General features: G+C 35.9%; 1 protein-coding gene across 7 annotated transcripts in view; it reads right to left on the bottom strand.

The window, feature by feature from the left end:
• The window catches only part of SEMA3A (semaphorin 3A), a 455,199-nt gene that overhangs the window by 30,614 nt on the left and 402,613 nt on the right, over positions 1-21,972 (bottom strand). For all 7 annotated transcript variants that reach the window (XM_072759792.1, XM_072759795.1, XM_072759794.1 and 4 more), the window contains 6 exons: positions 11,942-12,084; positions 10,286-10,400; positions 10,128-10,197; positions 8,251-8,395; positions 4,385-4,604; positions 1,375-1,466 (listed from right to left, as the gene is read on the bottom strand). In XM_072759792.1, coding sequence (XP_072615893.1) covers positions 1,375-1,466; positions 4,385-4,604; positions 8,251-8,395; positions 10,128-10,197; positions 10,286-10,400; positions 11,942-12,084 — 785 coding nt within the window. The remainder of the gene's footprint in view (positions 1-1,374; positions 1,467-4,384; positions 4,605-8,250; positions 8,396-10,127; positions 10,198-10,285; positions 10,401-11,941; positions 12,085-21,972) is intronic.

Here is a 21,972-nt window from a genome sequence, read left to right as displayed (position 1 = left end):
AGTTATTTCAGTGTTAATCATGATTTTAATTGTGTGAGTATATATTAGGAGCTTGCCATATTCTACTTCATTTTCTCTTCAAAACATTCCTGAATAGTGAGCAAGAACCTAATTGGGTTAAAAAAAATGGTCTAGAAATATGGGGCTAAACAAAGTCGTAGGAAGTTGATTAAAATACTTAATCAACTGAAAAATTCAATCCAGCAGCTTTGTTTTATAGATAAGGTTTCTGGAACACCTGGGGCCTAAATGAGATAATTTTGAGTTGTGAGATGAGATCCAGTGTTTTCTAATTTTCTGCCTAAACTATTTTTCCAATTCCAGTTTGTTTTGTGGTTATAAATGCTGCATATGTTTGCACTATTCTTTTAATAAAAATTGAAGTAACACCTTCTATGGGCATCTATTTCCCTGTCATATCTCATAAATAATTCATATCAAGGTGTGCTTCAATTCAAACTCTTCCTACTAGCTAGCCATCTAAAAGAAACAACAGACATTGTATGTAGTATATGTTCTATTACCTTGGTTCTCCTCTCTCACTTCAACCCATATCCTGCTTGTCTCTACTCCCCAATACTATACAGATTTACCTGGGCCATCTGTGATTCTGGAAAAAGGAACAAATATTTGTATATTTCTTTAAGTGTGTAGACCAGGAACTCATAACATATTTGCCACCAGTGATATAAAAACCTCAAACCTGGGGCACCTGGGTGGCTCAGCTGGCTAAGCATCTGCCTTCCACTCAGGTCATGATCCCAGGGTCTGGTGGTGGAGCCCATGCCAGGCTCCTTGCTCAGCGGGTAGCCTGCTTCTCCCTCTCCCTCTGCTTGTGCTCGCTCCCTCTCTCAATGAATAAATATATATGTAAATATATATGTAAATGTAAAACTCAAACGTTTTTTGCTAACAAATGATTTCAGAAAATATGATAAAACAATTCATGAATAAGCTAAAAAATGACTGACATGTCTTCATTTCCCTATCATTCGAATGTATTTTTCCTTTAATACAATTATGGAAGTTACCTATCATCCCAGTTAGAGCATAAAGCATGAAAGAGGAGATTTGGGGGTGGGGAGCAACATGAGTCTAGTCACTGTGGTAACTTACATAAATAATATAAAACATAAATCATATATTTTATTATTGAGAAAACAAAATATGAGCCAAGAATATATTTCTTTACATTTTTAGATTTAACTAGCATTGAAAGTTTCAAGGTTTATTTTGACTAGTGTCTGGCTTTCTAATTGACAAGCTAATTGGAAGGGCATGCTAGACTACTCGTCCATACCAACTCAGTATGCAGCTGTCCTAGGGGAGAGACACACGTGAACTTGTTGACACTTGAAATTAAGCAGCACTCACCCGAAAAACTGTCATTTCTTCCAGCAGAACTTCTTCTAAATCATGCCAAGTTTCCTTAGGAATTGAAACGACTTTAAGAACAGTCCCAACATCTTGGAAAGAAAGTGGAGGAGGAGAACACAATTTCAATAGATCTGAACAAAAGCCCGTGTTAATTAATGAAATCAGTATTTGCCCAGAAAGAACACTGTGACCTCAGTCTTCCTTTTATTTTTTTTGTTATAGCAGTAGTAAAATATATATATATATTCAAATGCATTTCATGCAACTAGATAGATTTCATACATGGCTGTGGAACAAAAACAATCGAAGTTTTAGAAATATGTGAAGCTTGGAAGATGGCTTTATCTTGAACTTGTAAAATTAAAAAATATGTTTAATAATCACTAGGTTGAATTATGTTTAAAAAATTTTTAATCTCCATCATCAGGTGTCTCAGAAGAAAAAAAAAACTAAAAAAATGATAATACCAATTTGATATGACAGGTTTTTCCACTTTTGTTGTGAAAACAGGAACTACCTGTAAAGACTTAATGCAGATTTGTCTTAATGCAGCAACAAAATGCAAAGAATGTTGTCAAGCAACAGTAGTCAGAGCTTCAGAGCCCTGCTGCTCATCTTCCGCTGCCACCTGGAACCCTTTAGTGCTTATAGGCCCCTAAAGACAGTTGGAAGACCATTAAGTGATGAATGACAATAACTTGATTTCCCAAAATAAACTCCTTGGATTTCTTGTTCTCGTGGTTTTTCAATAATGGTTAAGCACATTTGGTTAAAAAATTGGTTGATTAATGTCTTGAATTATCAATTTTAGAGTACTGGAAATTTAAAATTCAGGAGCATAAATCATAAAAACTACTGTATCTAGTTTAAAGCACTGTTTATCCTAATTCTCACTGTGAAAAGAGACAAAATATTTTAAGGAAAGAAGTGTTGCTTTTACTCTAAATTGGGTTAATAAGGGGACACTATTTTTCCAGTATTCACAGGTATGTTCCTATTCCTTGATAGAATGAAGAACAGGAGCTTATTAACATTTTTTTTAAAGTGGATTCTTCAATATTTTAACATTCTAGGTCTGATCAGCTGATCGATTATTTTTATCTTAAATTGGCTCATTTTAACCAAGTTCAACTGACTCATTATTTGAAAAAAGGAGTCATACATCAGAAAAATAACAATGTATTCACTGAATAGCCACTGATAACCATTTTCAGGGCATCAATATGATGTCCTTTGTGAGATCAAGAGAAGTTGCTACTGAAAAAAAAATAAAAATTAAAAAAAGTTGCTAGGGTGTCCCTTGTAAAGTGGGGAAAACACACACACACACATAACCTTCTGTTAAGAGGTTACTTCTATGTTTATAGGACTTTGGACTACTCATGACACCAAGATTAAAGGTAAATTAGGTTAATCTACTCAATGCCTCTGATGGGTTTCCAGTATCTAAACATAACTTTATCTGTGTTCCAGATCTAGTTTTACCGAGTAGTATTTCAAACAATTTCACACAAATTGAATCAGATTACTCAACTAGGATCAATATACTATGATGTGCAACCCAGTTAAAAGATAAAATTACTGTAATCAATTCACTTTGCTGACAGATGACCCTGGTCTGTACTGACGGATAGGCATCCGTATCTTCAGACATTCAACATGCTCCTGAAACTGGCTCCTTTAAAGACAGCTTGTGTCCAAGAGGAATTAAAAACTCATGATTGGATTTCTTTGGTCAAATAGCCTGAAGCAAGCCTTTGTTGCACAGACAATGAGTGAGGGACTCCTCAACATGTTTAGGCCAGAGGTGGAAAAAAAAGGTAAGTGTGACATTACTGAGTAAATTTAGTTACTCTGTAGATAGATCTGATCATATTTTGACATTGAATACAAATACTATCACCTTATAATTTCTAAAGATGTATGTACCCAGAAGTTGATACCTGCAATTCATTGATTTTTATCGAACTCTTGAGTCTCATTGAGACTCTTTTGATAAATTTTCTCACTCATAAAAGTAGACTGCACTGGACTGCTCAGACTCTGACACTGTTACACCTGATAATATAGGTATTTCACAATTTCATTATAAAACTATATCTTTACAGCACCTACCACACACTTGCCATTCCCCTGTAGTTAATTCAGTTTTTTTCTGTTTCTCACCAAGGGAAAATGTATGTTATTATACAAAGTTTCGGTGGCGCAGTCACTCTGCTTCTCACTGATTTATGTCAGTTAACAATGCTAATGGAGACTAGGAATTTATTGCCTTGGAATCTGATCCTAATAGCAAGTTTCAGTTTTGTAACTGGTGCTTTCAAAATAGTATTAATGAACACAGTAGGGGTAAAATATATCATAAAAGCAATGGGATTCATTCTGAAAATATAACTGCAAAAAAGCTTGCTTGAGTCATGGATTTGGTAAAAATGCGTTGTTAAATTTCTTTAGAAATGTAACTAAAATGTATCTGATGATTCTTTAGGTCCATTTTGCTCCTCTGATGAAGTTCTTTTTTTTTTTTTTTTTTCTGATTGTATGGCAAAAACACTAAGCAAATTTTGTTGCCAAAATTTATTTGCTAGAAGATTTGCACTCTATGGTAATTTTAAAGTTCAGATAATTTTGCATCAATATTGTCCAGAAACATTATTGAATGTCTTGGGAATTTTAGGCATGGTTTGAGCAATATATCTTTGTTCAAAAAAGCCAATGGCTAGAAAAGAGTTATGATTCAATCATAGGCATTGTTTACCTAATCATTAGCTTTACCTGGCTGCACTTGTCAACTTTTGATTGAGAAGGAGATTTGGTTTAAATCAATATACAACAGGTTGTTACTTTTGTAGTAACACATTGCCATGGTGGATGTTCATGTGTTTTAGTCATTTATTAGAAGTTAACTACATCTTGATAGTGACTATAAAAACTTCCTTCAGTTCTTAGCACACTCAATTAAACAACGTTCTGGAAGGAAATTTAGAGCTAAAATTAAAACATTTACCTGTTCCAATAAACATAACATCATATTGGCCATCTTCTGCATCCACTCGATCCACTACGATTTGTGTAAATTGATAATTTACATCTGTTTTGATCATTATTGGGCGGTTGTTAATAGGAAACACTGGATTGTACATAGCTGGATGACTTCTTGCAAATGTTATAACATCGTCAGGAAGGTCTTTTGTAGAGTCAAATCCACCAAATGTCTTACTGGGACACTATTAAGATAAAGAGAAGAATATCTTTTGATAAAAATATAGTAAATAGAATTATACATTATACAATAATCTATGACCTCAATGGTCATAAACTAAATCTAAACCTGTCATTATTTCTTTAAAGTTAAGTAATTGATAAACTAAAACATAAGGTTATTGATATTAATAGATGTAATATATAGTATATATTTCGTAAACGTCTCTTAAATCTCAATGGGATTTAGTTATGTTACCATTTCTTACCAAAAACTACAAACACATCTAAAGAATTCAGTGTACAGGAGTCAGATGCCTCTGTTAGTAGCAACACAATATACTCTACTGATATGGTAAATTATCTGAAATAAGAAATAGAATATGTTACAACTAAATCAAATTAATAATCAGATAAGAGACTCTCAGAATAATTTTCTTAGATACATTTTTTCCCCTATGGCATCCTGCTAAAATACAAATACTCTTTTCAAACTAAAAGACAATATAAACTATTCATTGTTACTTTGTTTCTAGCCTAACACTGAAAAAGTACCACAAAAAGTACCAACAGTACTATCTTATTAACAATTGATTTTAAGGATAAGGAAATGTATTATTCAAAGTGTTTAACAATCTGCATGGCCTTGAACACTGGCCAGAGTGGATGAAGCTGAACAGACAGATGATGGCTACAGAGAAGCAGAAAGGATGCACTGTGGTACACTGGCATTATGTCACTTCGGGGTATGAATACTCCCCATATGGCAATAAAACAAAAATGAGAAAATTCATATTTCACTGTGTCTCTTTCCACTGCATTTAATTACATGGTACAAGCATTCAAAGTATAACATTCCCAGTTTCTTGGGGTTTTTTTTGTCTCATACCTAAGTCACTTTTTCCATTTAATGACTGAGGTTGGGAAATGAACTGTAATTAAGAGAAGTTCTTGATCTTACAAGATGCTTAGAAGGAGAAATCAATTGTCTCTGCCATATCCTTCATACAGGTCATATGACTTATGGGAAATGAAATAAACTTGTTTTGAAATGGGAAGAATATCTCTGGATATGTATGTATGTATATGTTGTATACATGTCGTATATGTCCTACAATAGTTGAAGGATTTAAGGAATTACTTTTTAAGCAAATCATAAAATTAATTACTTATTGAATGTAATATGTTTCACTTAGTATGTTTTTCTCCACTAGTGTTAACAAAACGACTAGTCTCAGCTGCCCCTTTTTTGAATTAATGAACTCATTCAAGTGAATTTTATTCATGGAGCTAGGTGCTCTGTCCTAGAGGCCCTTCCCTAATTCCTAGATTAGGCATTACTTTCTCCTTCTGACTTTAAACCTGTTTTTTTATTTTTTTAAGATTTATTTATTTATTCATGATAGACACACAGATAGAGAGAGGCAGAGACACAGGAGGAGGGAGAAGCAGGCTCCATGCCGGGACTCCAGGATCGCGCCCTGGGCCAAAGGCAGGCGCTAAACCACTGAGCCACCCAGGGATCCCCCTGCTTCTGACTTTAAAACTCGGTTCAGGGCAGCCCCGGTGGCTCAGCGGTTTAGCACCGCCTTCAGCCCAGGGCGTGACCCTGGGGTCCTGGAATCAGGTCCCATGTCGGGCTCCCAGCAGGGAGCCTGCTTCTCCCTCTGCCTGTGTCTCTGCCTCTCTCTGTGTCTCTTATTAATAAATAAATAAAATCTTAAAAAAAAAAAAAAAAAAGAAACAACTCGGTGCACACTGTGACTTAACCTCTCATGTTTTAGCAACTCTCTGTGAGTCGTAAATGAGAACACAGGTCTAGAATCAAACTGCCTGAACTGAATCCTCATTCCTCCCCTTGCCTCAGAGGCCCATCTGTGAAAAGGGAACAAGAGTTAGGCTTTTGAATATAAGATACATAATACATATACATAATATAGGTGTATATAAATCTCTTAGAATAGAATCTGACACACAGTAACTTCTAACGTCTATCATTAACTGCAAATACATTATGTATATTAAGATCAAAACCTTTGTATCCCCAAACAAGCACTACAATATCTAGCCCCCTGAAGGAATTCCACATTTGTTGAGGTGAAATCAGAAAGAGTCAAGTTATATTGGGAATACTCTGGCATTAATGAGCCATAGAGATATAAACAGCCACAGGGATATAAAACTCACCACCAACAAAGTAAAAGCAGTTTGCCATTAAGAAATAGAGTAAATATCTTGCGCTTTTTGTAAAACTCATTTGACTTCATATAATCAATATTTCACCTTGTTTGTTCATCCTTCTGAAATGACAATAATCTACAAAATTTTTAATCTACAAGAACTATCGACTAGAAGTAATATTTATGAAATGCAGAATTTTCAATTTGCTCATAAAGGAGTTTATAGAGAAAAACAAGATTAAAAGCCTCACATTTAATAAAACGTATAAAACATAAATTCCTGGAATTTAACAGAACAAACAAAACGGAAGTAAAATTAAAGAAAAGGCTAAAACTCCAAATGTAAATTATTTCATCACAGGGAATTATTGCCTTAACGCTTCTTAGGTTGAGAGATGTTGCACTGAAGCGGGTGGGCAGTCCGCTTACTATGGCCTCTACCATCACTGATAACTTCACTTATTTTCTACCATACTGAGGTCTTTGGTTTTTGGTTTATTTTTTTTCTCCTTTTTTTCCTTCCTACTTTAAATTGCAGATTCAAAGATGGTTTTATTTTGAGTTCTTTTTTTTTTTTTTTTTAAGCCTGAATGTGCCCGGGGGCTGCTGGAGGGAAGAGGGAAAGGTCCGCAAGAGCAGAGAGTGTCAGTTAAAATATCTAGGCCCTGCTCTCGCTGAGATTTTCTTGCATATCTTTTTTACCTACTTGGGGCATGCGCCAAATTCCCATGGGACAATAATATTGATTTAAAGACTTTTCTTCCTCCTACTTACTAGGCAATCCTTGAAGCCTTCAATATAACTAGGAAGAACAGATCTTAATTGTTTCAACTTTCCAGGAAGGCCATTTTCAGAAAAGAAAATAAATAAGGCTACCCATTCACTTTCTACTTCTCAAAAATTATGGGTATTAATGACTGGTAAGCACTGAACTTAACCACAGAGAGAGAGAGGCAGAGACACAGGCAGAGGGAGAGGCAGGCTCCCTGTGGGGAGCCCGATGCAGGACTCAATCCTAGGACCCCGGGATCAGGACCTGAGCCAAAGGCAACGCTCAACCCCTGAGCCACCCAGGCACCCCAAAACATATTTTTAAATGTAGAATTCCACAGTATCATAAAAAATCCTAGCTTTGCCATTGTTTATAGTTTTGGCACCTTTGTTTTACATTATCTATAGTTAATACCTGTTTGTAGCTGCTTTTTATATGCTGAAGGTTATAAAAGGAATTCCACATTTGTTCCATCTTTCGAACAAGATGGAAGGAATTCCATCTTTGGTATTTTAAACAACTAGACCATAAGTTAAAAAAAAAAAAAAACATTAAAAAGGGAGGGCACCTGGCTGGCTCAGTTGGAGGAATATACAGCTCTTAATCTCGGGGTTGTGAGTTCAAGACCCACATTGGGTATAGAGAGTACTAAAAATAAATAAATAAATAAATAAATAAATAAATAAATAAAGTAATTAATTAAACACCTAGGCCACTTACAGTTCCTGGTCGTGGGTAGGGGACTCTTCCTTGATAAGGTACCCACTGATAGTTGGGACCATCCCTGTGAGCGTATGGACCAAGGAACACCCTTCTCACATCACTCATGCTATACATACACACAGCTGACCCCTTGAAGATGTTACTAAAAAAGAGAAACAGAAATAAAACAGATTTTCATCCTTATACAGTGGTAAGACAACTGTTTTTAAGTTGTTCTAAGTTCTTAAATATCAGATATCAATTATCAAAACTTGAATGTAAATTCAATCTCAAATAAATGTTTGGGATTGTTTTTAGTCATGTGTAAATATTTTAGCAATATACAAGAGAACAAATTCTGATTACTGAAAAATAGAAGGCATAGACGAAACCATCATTAGTACTCACGGTACATATATTTACATCATGTGTAGACAATATACGATATGAAGATACGTGTTCATATACATAAACTTTGGTGGGAAAACACATAGAGACGATCATCTAAAAAGTAATGTTTAATTTTGATATCAAATAGAAATAAAAATATAAACAATGGTGATATGTTAAGTCTCAAGCATGATTACTGAAGCCAGAGAACTTTAAGCAGGCAAGAATGGTTAAGAAGTCATAAAAAAAGAAGTTATAAAATAACCTGAAACTGGTGCAGAAAATGAATAGTTAATGTCAAATGGTGTGTCACATTGTATTATTTTAAACTCCCAAACCATCAAAAGCATCACAGCCAGTAACAAAGTCTGATTTGTGTGAAGGCATTTAAAGCAATCTCTTCCTAACTAAAATAATTATAAGTTAGTAGCTGTTACATCCTAATCAAAGTGGAGTACTATAGCAATTATCACCATCATTTTGTTGACAAAAATCAGGTACCTGAAACAACTAGAAGTTTGCCATGAGTTGCCACAATGTTCCATTTTATTATACTCATATAAATACAGCTTGAAAGATATAACAGTTGTGCACACTTAAGATATGGAAGGATTATCTTTTAACCAGTATTTCACCACAGAAAATTACATATAAATCATACCAAATGAAAAACATGTGTTTTCAAGTTGATTATTGGAAAACTCTTCTGTACAGACAATATCTGGTAGAGGGCAAGCTGCATGAGGGAAGAAAGATGCCTGGTTGCTTTTCTGTAACATCAACTACATGATGCATGGTACCTGACACATAGTAAATCTCAGTAAATATTTATAAAATTGAATAACGATATTTTCATAAAGGAATAAATAGCACCCATCCTATTTCTGCTGATTCAGAAACTCTTGGGGGAGAGCCTAGCAACTCTATTTGCCTACAGTTTCTGGGCAACTCTGATGGATGCTCAAAGGGATGTCTGAGAACCACTGCACTAAGTAATGAGGAAGCAGAAGAAATGAATTAATGTCTGTTTAACAACTCCAGGTAATATCACTTTTACACTGAATGAGATAGTCAGGAGATAATTACTGCTTGATTGACAGCAAGAGCCTTGGGAAGATGGGTGATGGGGAAAGGAAGAGGGTGAGGCTAAAGGGGTGGAGGAAGAAGGGGAAGCGAAAGGAGAAGTGTTTTACCTGCAGTTTATAGCTCTACAAACTCTGATCAAAACTCAGATTTCTGCTTTTCAGAATAGTCTACATTTCACTCAGATTTTAAAGTCAAAGCTATATATAGGACATGACACATTTTTCATCCTATTTATGGTGATGATATTCTTTGCTGAAATTTATTATTTTAAACAACTATGTAGGTCATAACTTATTTAAACTCAAAGTTTAAGCCAAGACTGTTCTTTCAGCAATGTGTCTTAAAAAAGTATGGATACTTGCAAAGCACCTAAAGGAAACGAAGTTTCTATGTCAATAAGATAGTAAAAAATTGTTTACCTGGAAGTTGTAAACACTCCATATACAATTGGATTCTTAGGATCTTTAGAATTCATTAGGAATACATCCTCTGAAAACAAAATTAGAAAAAGTTGCATTTTGGTGGTTATGACAATGTCTGAACAGATACTCTCTGTACCGTATCATTGGCAACTTACGCAATTCATCAAAATGAGTGTCAATGCCATTTGAACCTGGCACTGAGCAAATCAGACGAGCTTTGAGGAATGTTGTCCACTTATTCACCAGACTTCTGTGCCCCCCAAAGTCATTCTGAAAGGAGAGAACACTGGTTTTAAGAAATGTGCATATGAATGATAATTTCAGATTTTTCTCTTTATCTTTGTATCTTGAAACATACAATTTCTTCTTCAAAATACAAGTATTTTTATTATAGATCCAAGTAACTATGTTTTCTTATTATACTTTTGGTCAAATCTATTCACTCAAACTTTATTAAAGGAATGGCTTAGAACATACAGTGAACGCACTGGGACGTGATACACTTAATGAGTATTTATTCAATGGAAGACTAAACACACACCTCATAGCCCATACTGAAAATAGGCCTCAAACAAAAGTATATCAGCACTGGATATTTTCTAAGTTGAACAGCTGAAGTAATTTTGACTTTACAAATAGCACAATGAAAAGGTATTTGCATAGAACTTAATATAAGAAATTCATTTATCTCCTCACTGATAATGAAACTGAATTTTTACTTAATGAAGCAATAAATTATATTGCTATAGTATATGTTTACTGTCTTAAAGTCTTTTAAAATAGTATTTATGTGCATATGTTTGAAGGAACACAAGTATTCCTTCAAAAACATAACAATGATTTATATTTTGTTTATATAATTCTATATACTATAACGATTTTTTTAAACTCTTGTAGGCAGTGCTTTTAAATATGATTTATATTTTTTGGATAATAGATTCTATATAATTTCACATATTTTTGTATGTTTCCAGATTGTTAAAACTTTTAGTTTTCCAGTTACTTAATATACTAGAGATAAATAATTAGATCATGATTAGGGTAGGCAAGATGCTAACTAACTCCCCCAATAGAGATTTTCAAAAATTTCCTATTTTCTTAGAAAAAGAAAATTCCATTGAAGACAATTATTGGATCTGGCTTTGTGATTTTCTTGAGATGAAAAGTGCTTGAATATATATTAGCAGTAGGTTTTGTTCATACTACATATATATCTTGTACTATACAGTGTAGAGGGAAAGGATGGTACTGTTATCATATCTTCACACTGATACTAATTAATCCATAAACATTTATTGAGCAATTTTTATTCTATATATCTAACTGTATAATGTAATATCATACTCAATTTTGTGTCACACAGTAAATGAATTACCTCCAAGTTCAGAACTTCACAATCATCTATGTATGTTCATGTCTAGGATGCTATAATCAATTTATAAAATCAAACTATTCCAACAACTAATATCCATTCAAAAGTTACACATCGTAGGAAACTATGCTATGTTTGAGAATATAAAAAGCATGTTTTCCTAGGTAACATGAAAAAATGTTTCTTTAAAATTTCAAAGATAGTTTCATGTAAGTTTGAAATATTTTATCACCACCTCTGCCTACATGTTTGCCTATGAAGAGTCACTCATAAGCAGCTATGTTTTCAGTCATTTTTTACCATTTAATATTTACAGTGATCAGTCAAAATTTTCAGCCACATTTTTCATTGTACCTGCACACAGGTGGAAAAGAAAAAGAAATAAAACCATAATTGGACAGTGAAATCCTCCTCAATTGTTTTTTTTTCTTTACCTCACCTTGCATATCTGTCCTATTCTAGCATGAGTGGCTTTTCCAGTGTGTTCTCCATCTATCGCATTTTCACGGAAGAAAAAATATACTTTGTCATCTTCAGGGTTGTCACTTTCCGGGATGAGGTGGGCACTGATGAACCTTGGATCTGATAGAAAAATTACAGCATATATATTAATTCACAGTTAGATAAATAATACCATTCATTACAGTCCATTTTCACTTTCTCTTCACTTCTTTTTGACATATTTCAAGAACTAATATTTCCATAGTTCATAATTATGTAGACTGTTCATAATTATGTATTTTAAAGTATGTTAGAAATCACCTTATGTTGCAAAAAAATTTCTTTAATTCTTTTTTGGAAAGTTAGGAGTAGGTGCAGAAATTCTCAGTGTGACCACATTGTACAAATGCATTCCTGGATATTAAAATATTTAAGTGCTGTCAAATATTGCTTACTGCCATCATCATTGTTATTCTTCCTTCCAACTATAAAATAGTTTAAATCAAAGTACAGATCGGTCTATTATAGTTTTCAGCAAAGACTGGATGAGAGGGGAGATCCATAGAAAATAAATAAACAAACCCTCTCCATTTCAGTAAACGGCAACATTATTTACCACGTACTCAAGCCACCTCTGTATTCTGGAGCCACCTTGAGTTCTCTGCCTCTCACAACCCTGTTCTATGCATCGGCACATCCATCAGCTTTCTCCCCACGCCGTCTATGACCAGTCTTTCCCAGGCCACCATGGCCAGTGCTGGACTCCTCGCACCCTTCTGGTTTCTACCTTGCCAATCCCATTCTATTTCTCCACACAACAGTCAGAATGAACCTCCAGTATGTCACTTCCCTCTCTAAACCCTCCTGTATCTTCCCAAATCACGCACAATAAAACAAATCCTTCCTGCGATCAGACCTCATTTATGATTTGGTCTCTGCTAGCCTTTTTTCTCTACCTACCCTTCCTTGCCTACTTAGTCCTAGCCAGCCACACCACTTCCTTTCTGCTTTTCAAACAAGTTAAGTACTCTCAGTACTGCCTCAGATTTTCCTCCCTGTGTGACTCTGACCTCACAAATCAGAATGACTGGATTCCTACTTTTACTCAGGTCTCTCTTCAAATATTGGATTATCAGACAGATCTTTGTTGACTATTCTATTTATAGCACTAAAATCCTTACTTTTGGTTATTATTTTTTCATGCATTATTTCTCTTCCTAACATTATTAAACACCTGATCTTTCTTTGTCTCTAATCTTATGTGTTTATTGCCTAGCTCCCTCCCCACCCCAATGGAATATACATGCCAGGAGAACAAGGACATGGCACGCTTTGTTTGATGCTATGATCCTAAAGGTTAAAACACAGTGGCCATTCAGAGAGTATCTGTGCAAGGAGGAGCAGAGAGAAAAAAGAAATAAAAAAGAAACAAGACCGGCTATATTATGCAGAAGGTATATTAGCAATGTTTAGAGCCACATTTAAAAACAAAACAAAACAAAACTTTGTAAATACCTGGGTTGATGTGGTTGTGATGCTTACAAATACATAAAAGTATACAATAGCTTCATTGGCTTTAAGATGTCATATAGTAAGAAGCTGAGTTCATTTCACTGAAAGCACTTAGGACATTGCAGGTATTTATATTCTTACAATAATCCATCTTTACTCCCATGCTATATTATGTTACTGAGTCAGAAATGAAACATGCGCACGTGGGTCAGTACCGTACTTGAGATACCAGCGAAGAGGTCTGAACCCTGAAACTAGCTTTCCCCATGTTATTTCGTCCTAACCTTTACACCTGGGTACAATCATCACCATCATGTGTTCTGGGCTTGTAACCTTCCTACTTTCTTTTAACATTTGCTCTGGGACCATGCATGTAGGGCCGCACCCCACTATCCCACTCAGGGAACTTATACAGACTCTGTACATAATGTGAAATATACCATTTATTACCTACTTACATTTAAAGTTCAGTGTGCCCAGTGGACTAAGAGTGGGGAAACAACTTTTAAAAGTTGGACTCACTTAGCACCAGAACTTTTATAAGATATGTAAAATAATATACTACTTCAATCTTCATAATTATCACAAAGCTTGCTTTTCTTCACAAAGCTTTCTTCGTAAACTTATTCATATACATATATATGTTTGTATGTACATGTTTGTCTCATCAGGAATAATGAGCAGAATAACTAATGGGACATGGTAGGAACTGGTATGTTACAGATCAAAGAATTCTTACCACACTGATGACGTTAAGCTCCGAGAAATGCAGCGGTGTGCGTGTGTTTGTGTGTGTGCACATAGAGAGCACAGACCTCCACATCAAAGAATTCAGTTCGGTCACTTGCAACATTTTGGCAGGGCTCTTAGCTCTCAGATCTAAGAGGACTAATTTTTACATTGGGTTTATTTCAAATTGAGTTCTTCCTTTTTTTTTTTTTTTAAAAAGATTTATTTAGTTATTCATGAGAGACACACAGAGAGAGGCAGAGAGACAGGCAGAGGGAGAAGCAGGCTCCCTGCAGGGAGCCCAAGGTGGGGCTGGATCTCAAGATCCGAGATCACGCCCTGAGCCAAAGGCAGATGCTCAACCGCTGAGCCACCCAGGTGTCCCCAAATTGATTTATTTCAAATTGGATTCTATTCACTTTGTCACAAATGGTTCGTATAAAACACATATTTTAAACTTAAATGGTGCATGTGAAACACTTTATAAAATGTTAACAAATATATTATGTGCTGATAATAATGAAAGGAAACCTCACTCACATGCTAAATTTGGAGATCTCATTATAATTCAGCAACAAAATTAGAATTAAAAAAATTATACATTCTTCTGCTCTAATACTAGAGCACTAAAAGAGAAGTTTGGGGGCTCCTGGGAGGCTCAGTGGTTGAGCGTCTACCTTCAGCTCAGGGCGTGATCCTGGGGTCCTGGGATCGAGTTCTGCATCGGGCTCCCTGAATGTACCTTGCTTCTCCCTCTGCCTGTGTCTCTGCCTCTCTCTGTGTCTCTCATGAATAAATAAATAAAATCTTTTTTTTAAAAAAAGGAGAAGTTCATCTAATATTACCTCCCAAATTAGTGTAGTTGTTCACACAAATAATTGCATAACTTAAGAGAATTTCAAGTAATTAAATCCAGCTATTTTATTTGCTCACAAATATGTCTAAGACACTGTGTCGGAAACAAAATGAATAATATATATCACTTATTCTCAGAAAGCTATAATTTGAGGCCCCTGGGTAGCTCAATAGGTTGCCTTCAACTTAGGTCATGATCCAGTGTCCTGGGATGGAGCCACACCTTGGGGGGGGGAGGTGGGTCCCAGCTCGGCAGGGAGTCTGCTTCTCCTTCTATCCCTTTCCCTGGTCATGTACTCTATCTCTCTCTCCCTCTTTCTTTTTTCTCTCAAATAAATAAATAAAATCTTAGGAAAAAAAGAAAGTTATATTCTAGCAAAAGTCAGAAGCACAAAAGTGACAACAAAGCAAACAATATTTTACATGTACAGTCTCTTAGTTTGGTATCTGGGCATCACAGAAGATGTTACCAAACATCATGTTTCACTCTCTAAAATATCTGAAGAAAATAATCATTTTTACAAGCATGGACTCTAGTGAGAAATAATTCAAGCAAATTATCAACTGCATTCATTGTTGAAAGGGTCTAGGATGTCTCTCTTTAAATATTTGATACTATAGGCATGGAGGACTTTGTTGGTAAATTAAGTTTGACATAGTGTCAGAAACAGCAAAAAATAAATTATATGTTTCCCACATTTTACATTGGGTTTATTTCAAATTGAGTTCTTCCTTTTTTAAAAAAAAAAAAGATTTATTTAAAAGACAAATCCATTTTAAGAAAATAAGAATATCAAGAAAAACAATATCAATCTAATGTATTTTATCTTTAAGACCTTCAGGATATGTTCTGTACTTGGAAAAACATTCATTCCTATTTCAAAATAAAATAGGTCTCTAGTTAATCTCTTTTGAAAATTTAAAAGGACTCATTCTTCTCCTATTTTAAATTTACAAAATCTTTCTATGATCAAAATCTCTTCTGAAAACTCTTCTATGTCTTCAATGCCTCAAATTTCCCCTTCCCCTTCCTTACTACATTTTGTCCTTGTACCCTTCCTCCGATTCTCTTAGTCTATCTCTCTTCTCCCTGATGAATTCCCCTCTTTATCCAATCCAAACCTTCTAATCAATCATTCTAATTGCCTTCCCTATTATCCTCAAACCCCTTGGGCTCCTGAACCTCTACTGCACCTGCCTTACAAAACCCCAGAACTTTTTTTCCCTGTGTCCCTGTATCTAAGCAAGGATGATCATATCATCATAGTAAATGGATGTGCTACTTATTAACTCAGGCTATTTATCCCAAACAAGAATCCTAGTGTTGCTAAGGAATTACTTTATTGACTTTTAGTGGCTTACTATAGATTTATTAGCAGCAACTCTTTAAAATCATTCTGGGGATGCCTGGGGTGGCTTAGCGGTTAAGCATCTGCCTTTGGCTCAGGGCGTGGTCCTGGGGTCCCGCACGAAGCCTGCTTCTCCCTCTGCCTGTGTTCCTGCCTCTCTCTCTGTGTCTCTCATGAATAAATAAAATCTGTTAAAAATAAAACAATAAAATAAAATCATTCTGATTGTCTTCAAGCCAACTAAGGTACCATCTCTCTCTTAACTCTCCAAAGATGGACTTACTTGCTATATTGATGCAACCAAAACCATTAAATGTGAACTTCCTCCTGTTCCTTCCTTTACCCTGATCTCCAGTTTTCCTTTTCTTTCACTCTGTAGAAAAATGATCTCTCCTCATTTCTAAGTCTAAAGCCTCCCTCTCTTTGCTTTCAATCCAATAATTGACAAAATATTGCTCCGTTAACAATCTCTATTCTTCGCACAATCACTCACCATCTGTATTTTCATTTATCAAATCTTTCATAGACACCTACTGTATGCTCTGGATTGTGGAGGATTAGGGGATACTATGATGAAATGTTTTCTATCTGCGAGGGAATGCCAACGATTAAACAGCGATTATTACACTGCACAAAAAGAACAAAAGTAAGAATTTGGGAAAGAATGCAATTGGAAATAGAAAGGAAAATTAATCTTGCCTTAAAAGAACTAGGACAAGTTTTTCTTAGAAGATATGACCTGTAATTCAAGACCTGAAGAGTAACCAGGAATGTCCCAGGTAGAAGGAACACATGCAAGGTCAGAGAAACTGCAAGGCTGTGCACACAAATAGTAGTTAATGAAGAGACAGGTGGTCAGAGAGGAGAAAGAAAGTTAAGTGGAAGCCAGAATAAGAAGGAAGTGTTGTTCAGGAACATATTGGCCTCGTGGCTTTGAGGAAAACCACTGAAGTATTTTAACCCTAGTAATGACATTATCAGATTTCTATTTTAATAAGATCACTGTGACTGTTACAGAAAAAAATATATAGCAAGGCAAGGATTAAGGCAGGAAGACCACTGTGGAGGCTGGTGATTTGGACTGGAATAGCAGAGATGGTGACATAGGCGGGGATGATGTGAAGCACGATCAATAGATCGTGTTCACTGAGGAGATGTTGAATGTAGGGAGTAGGGGGGAAACATGGAAATATTAAAGTAATGTCTGATCTAAAAATTGGTTGGATAGGAATCATTTACTGAGATAGGAACGCTCGAGAAAGGATAGATAAAGGACTAGAGAAGGAAGATGAGCTCAGTTTTGTGCTGCTTTTAAAGTGAGATGCTTGTAAACTTGTCCCACAGGCCAGGGAATGCAAAAGTTCAGGAAAGAAATGGGAACTAGAGTTGAAGTTATTTTAACTCGACAGTCGGGTGTAGGGTCCAAAGAGAAGAGAAGACAAAACCTAATGCAGCGAGAAAAGCGATGAAAACAGGAAGAAATCTAGCAAATGGGAAGTTGCAAAATGAAGGGAAGAAGTTGGTTCTTTTTTTTTTTTTTTTTTTGGCTTCTCAATCTTTCCCTTTTAAATGAGTCTGTGCCAAATATTTCTTTTTAAGATAGTTTTACCCCACAAAAGAAAACAGGAAACTTCCATCGACACTGTGCTATAGAATCTGCTGTGCTTCTTGCACCCACTAAACCCTAGGACCCCTTGACAGAGCGCTCATACTCAGACTCCCTGCTCTGTTGACTCCTCAACTCTTTACCGTCTGTCTAGCTTTTGGCATTTCACCCCTGAGAGTGTTCTACTGATAATCAATAGAAACCATCAAATTGACGAACAGAATTGGCTGCTCATCCTTCCTTGGTTGTCTGTAGCCAATGGCACAATAAAATCTTTACTGAAGGTTTTCACTGTTTCTCTGGAGTGTGGCTTCTGCGGCTCTGAACCCCAACTGCTCATTACCTAACCTTCACTATTTCCTTTATGATTTCCTTTTCCTCTCTCCTAAATGCCCAAATATAGATGCTTCCAAAGTCCTGTCTTTTTGGACACTTTTCCTTGCCTTCCACTCCTGTAAATGAAGACTTCGCCAGGTGTTTCTTCCACTATTTCAATATTCTTAATTTTGTTATATTTTTAGAATTTTTTCATTAGGAATTGATTCACTTTTAGAGCTTCAAGTATCTCTGTGCTGTATCAGCCTTTATTTTCCTCCTAGATCCAAGTCTGCATTTTAAACCTCTGCTTAAATTTTCTACCTAAGTAGTTCATTGCAATTTTAATTCATCATGACTAGTAAGGAACTTACCTACACTTCTTTTAAAACTGCTTCAGCTCCTACCTTTCCGTTTTGGCTAATGTCAACATCAACGTCTACATATAAAATGTTATTTTACCTTAAATTGCTTCTATTTCCTGCAGGACTTCTGTTTTGCCTTCTTAATTTATTATCAGACTTATTGCTGCTATTATTGCCACTTCTTTCCCTGTTTTATACTCTTAATGTTGTTTGTACAATTCGTGTTCTTTTTTACTTTACAGTTACACTTTTGGAATCATCTAACTGGTCTTCTATGTGTATCAGCTGTTTCTTCTAAGCCATCCATACAGTGCTATAGGAGAAAGTACTAATGGCTTTAACCATATAACTTCCAGAACAGATTTCAGGTGTGACGGAGCATGACAACGTCGCCTGAACTAAGATGTGGAAGCAGAAAGGACACAAAGGCCAAGGTCACTGTGAGCCAGTAACAACTCTAAAAGTAGATGCTCCATTCATCAACACGTGCATGTGACACGGACCACGGTTTTGGCTCCAAGCTTCCCAGCGTAAGGGGAAAATGGGAAATCTTACACTATTCACAGGGTCTCTAAAATAGAAAACAAACTGAGGGCAGTCAGTGGTAGCCACAAACTAACTTGGACTTCTATTTCTAGCAGGATGGACCACTGTTTCCCTTCAATAGCTCAGTGAATCTGCTATCATTCAAGAAAATACCCAATCTACTATCTTCACAGGCATTTAGTTCATGTAACATGAAAGAAAGTTTGCCTTTTATCTCTTTTATAACATTTAATTCTTTTTCTATTATCTTCCTTTTTGTACTTGTTATGACAGGCATTTGTCCTACATCTCTCCGTCTCTCGCTTTCAGCTTCTATATATAACAAAGTATTTCCTGAAGCATTTTGAATCTCTCACTGCAGCTACGCAAATGTAGGCCCTTATCTCTTCTCCCCTGGCCGTCATGTTCAAACTGTTTTCCCTGCCTCTGGCCTCACCTTTTCCAAACCTTCTTGTACTACTGTCTTTCCCCTTTTAACACACAACCATTCCCTGGCACCTGGCGTATATTCCTTGATTAGAATCCAGAAAACTCTTCTTTAATCATTTGTTTTCTTTCCTCTCTCTTCTTGTAAGCTGATCTCCCTATTTTTTCCCAATTATTTCTTCCAGGTGAAGCATAATTTCTGAAACAGAACATGGTTCCTAAATGAGTGAAGAGATTAATAAATGAATTTCCTAAACTATGTAAGTGTGTGTGTGTGTGTGTGTGTGTGAGTGTGTGTGTTTAGAAGAGTCACATTTCCTTGCTTTTTGACAGTTCCTTAAAGCTATTGGGAAGAGCAGAACAGCCCCCAACAGTGTTTAGGTTCCCAATTAAAGAACTGCTTGGACATGTTTCTTTAAATTGCAACTATTTCTAAGAGTTATTACACAACAGCAGGTTTTCAAAATGTTCTCCTGAAATTTCTTTCTTTTTCTTTTTTTAAGATTGTATTTATTTATTCATGAGAGATGCAGAGAGAGAGGCAGACAGGCTGAGGGAGAAGCAGGTCCATGCAGGGAGCCCAATGTGGGACTTGATCCCAGGTCTCCAGGATCACGCCCTGGGCCAAAGGCAGACACTCAACCACTGAGCCCCCCAAGTGACCCTGTTCTCCTGAATTTTCATGAATGTTCTTTTAACATGGAAGAAACTTTTCTGTTTTTGATCCCATCCTTTTGTCTTAATTAATATAGTAAAATTAATACTCTGCAATATTTCAAAATTAGATTCTATCAATAGGATTAAAATCACAGAAAATAATGTCTCTCCATTTTATGAAGCTAAAAACAATGCATATGTTGGAGGTCAGAGATTACCATTGTCCTGAAAAACTACAAGCAATTCAATAACTTGCCTTGTCATCAAAAACTCCCCATGGAAAACTTTTACCCAAATTCATTCATACTGACCTACTTTATTAGCTCTCCTTGAGAACCAAAGAAAGTTCATCGTATTCACAAAGGAAGCTATTCTACTTTCAGTTACTACCGTCAAATGGCAGGCAGAAATGAAGAACTCAAACTCACTAGTTACTTTTGCTTTTTAAATCTGTATTCTGTAGGCCATTAGGGCAGAGAATGTCTCGTTCCAGACTCCAGGTACAAGTGCCTGATTTCAATGTGGCCAAGTCCACAAAACTAATAGACACACATATACAGATCTTTAAATAACGTGAACAATGATAATATCCCTAGATGCCTTTCCACATTTCAATGTTCTCTATTCTGCAAAGTTCACAAAATCCCAAGAGATGATGATTTAACAAAATCTTTGAGCTTGTACAATTGAAAATTTTTCTTACAATATGAAGCCGGAAATCGATGTGGATGTGAACTAAAAGCTGAACATCAAAAGAAAGTGGCAAAATCCATTTTAAGCAGATCAAAGTGCATTACTCTTGCCAGCATCAAACTGCAATGTAAACACTATGAAAGGTAAATAGAGCTGGAAAGGATTCTCTCATCTGGATAGTTTAAATGACACGCCTTTGGGGAAGAAACAGTGTCTTTACAGGTACTGTGGTACTTTTGCAACGCCCGGAGCACATAATAGAAGCTGAACAAATAATCTATGTAATGATCTTGAGCCAATACTATCATGTGAAGCATGGGATCTTTAGTCATGATCTTAGCAATAGACGCTGAGTAAATATACCTCTCTTTTCTTCCCCCCTTTATCTCCTTTACCACCCCCTTGACAGTCTTCCACACCTCATCCCACAGATGGCATTTCTTGCAAAATTCACGTTTGGGCACCACCTGCCACTTGTAACAGTATCACTCTGTCGAAATATTTTTAGCAGCTGCAAATTAAACTGTCCTTCAGGTGCAATCTCACACTTAATGAAAATGACACCTTGGCACAGGACACCCGGCTGCCTTTATGATTCATTTGGCAGCTTGGGCTTATTTAAATAATGAACACATTTGCCGCTCTCAGCATTAGGATCAATCTAAATCTCCAGTACAGAAACATTTTGACTAGCCTTTGGCTGGACCTACCTAACCTTTTCACCAAATACCCCCAAAGAATAAGAACACACAACTAAAATCGTACAAAATATGTTGTTTGAAAGTGAATTAAATTAATAGGATGATTAATTAAGATTTTGGGGTGACTACAAACTTAAAAGTTAGAACATATACTGTTTTTTTATGACATAAATTATACATAGTTCATTTGTATGGAGGATGGAATAAATGACTACAAACTCGGTTGCGCAGGTGCCCCAAGGACTAGTTAGTTTCACACCATGAAAGGGCCTCTC

This window comes from Vulpes vulpes, chromosome 5 (genome assembly GCF_048418805.1).
Source record: "Vulpes vulpes isolate BD-2025 chromosome 5, VulVul3, whole genome shotgun sequence".
NCBI lineage: Eukaryota > Metazoa > Chordata > Mammalia > Carnivora > Canidae > Vulpes > Vulpes vulpes.
Note: the sequence above shows the minus strand (reverse complement) of the source record. Positions and strands in the feature narration are given on the sequence as shown.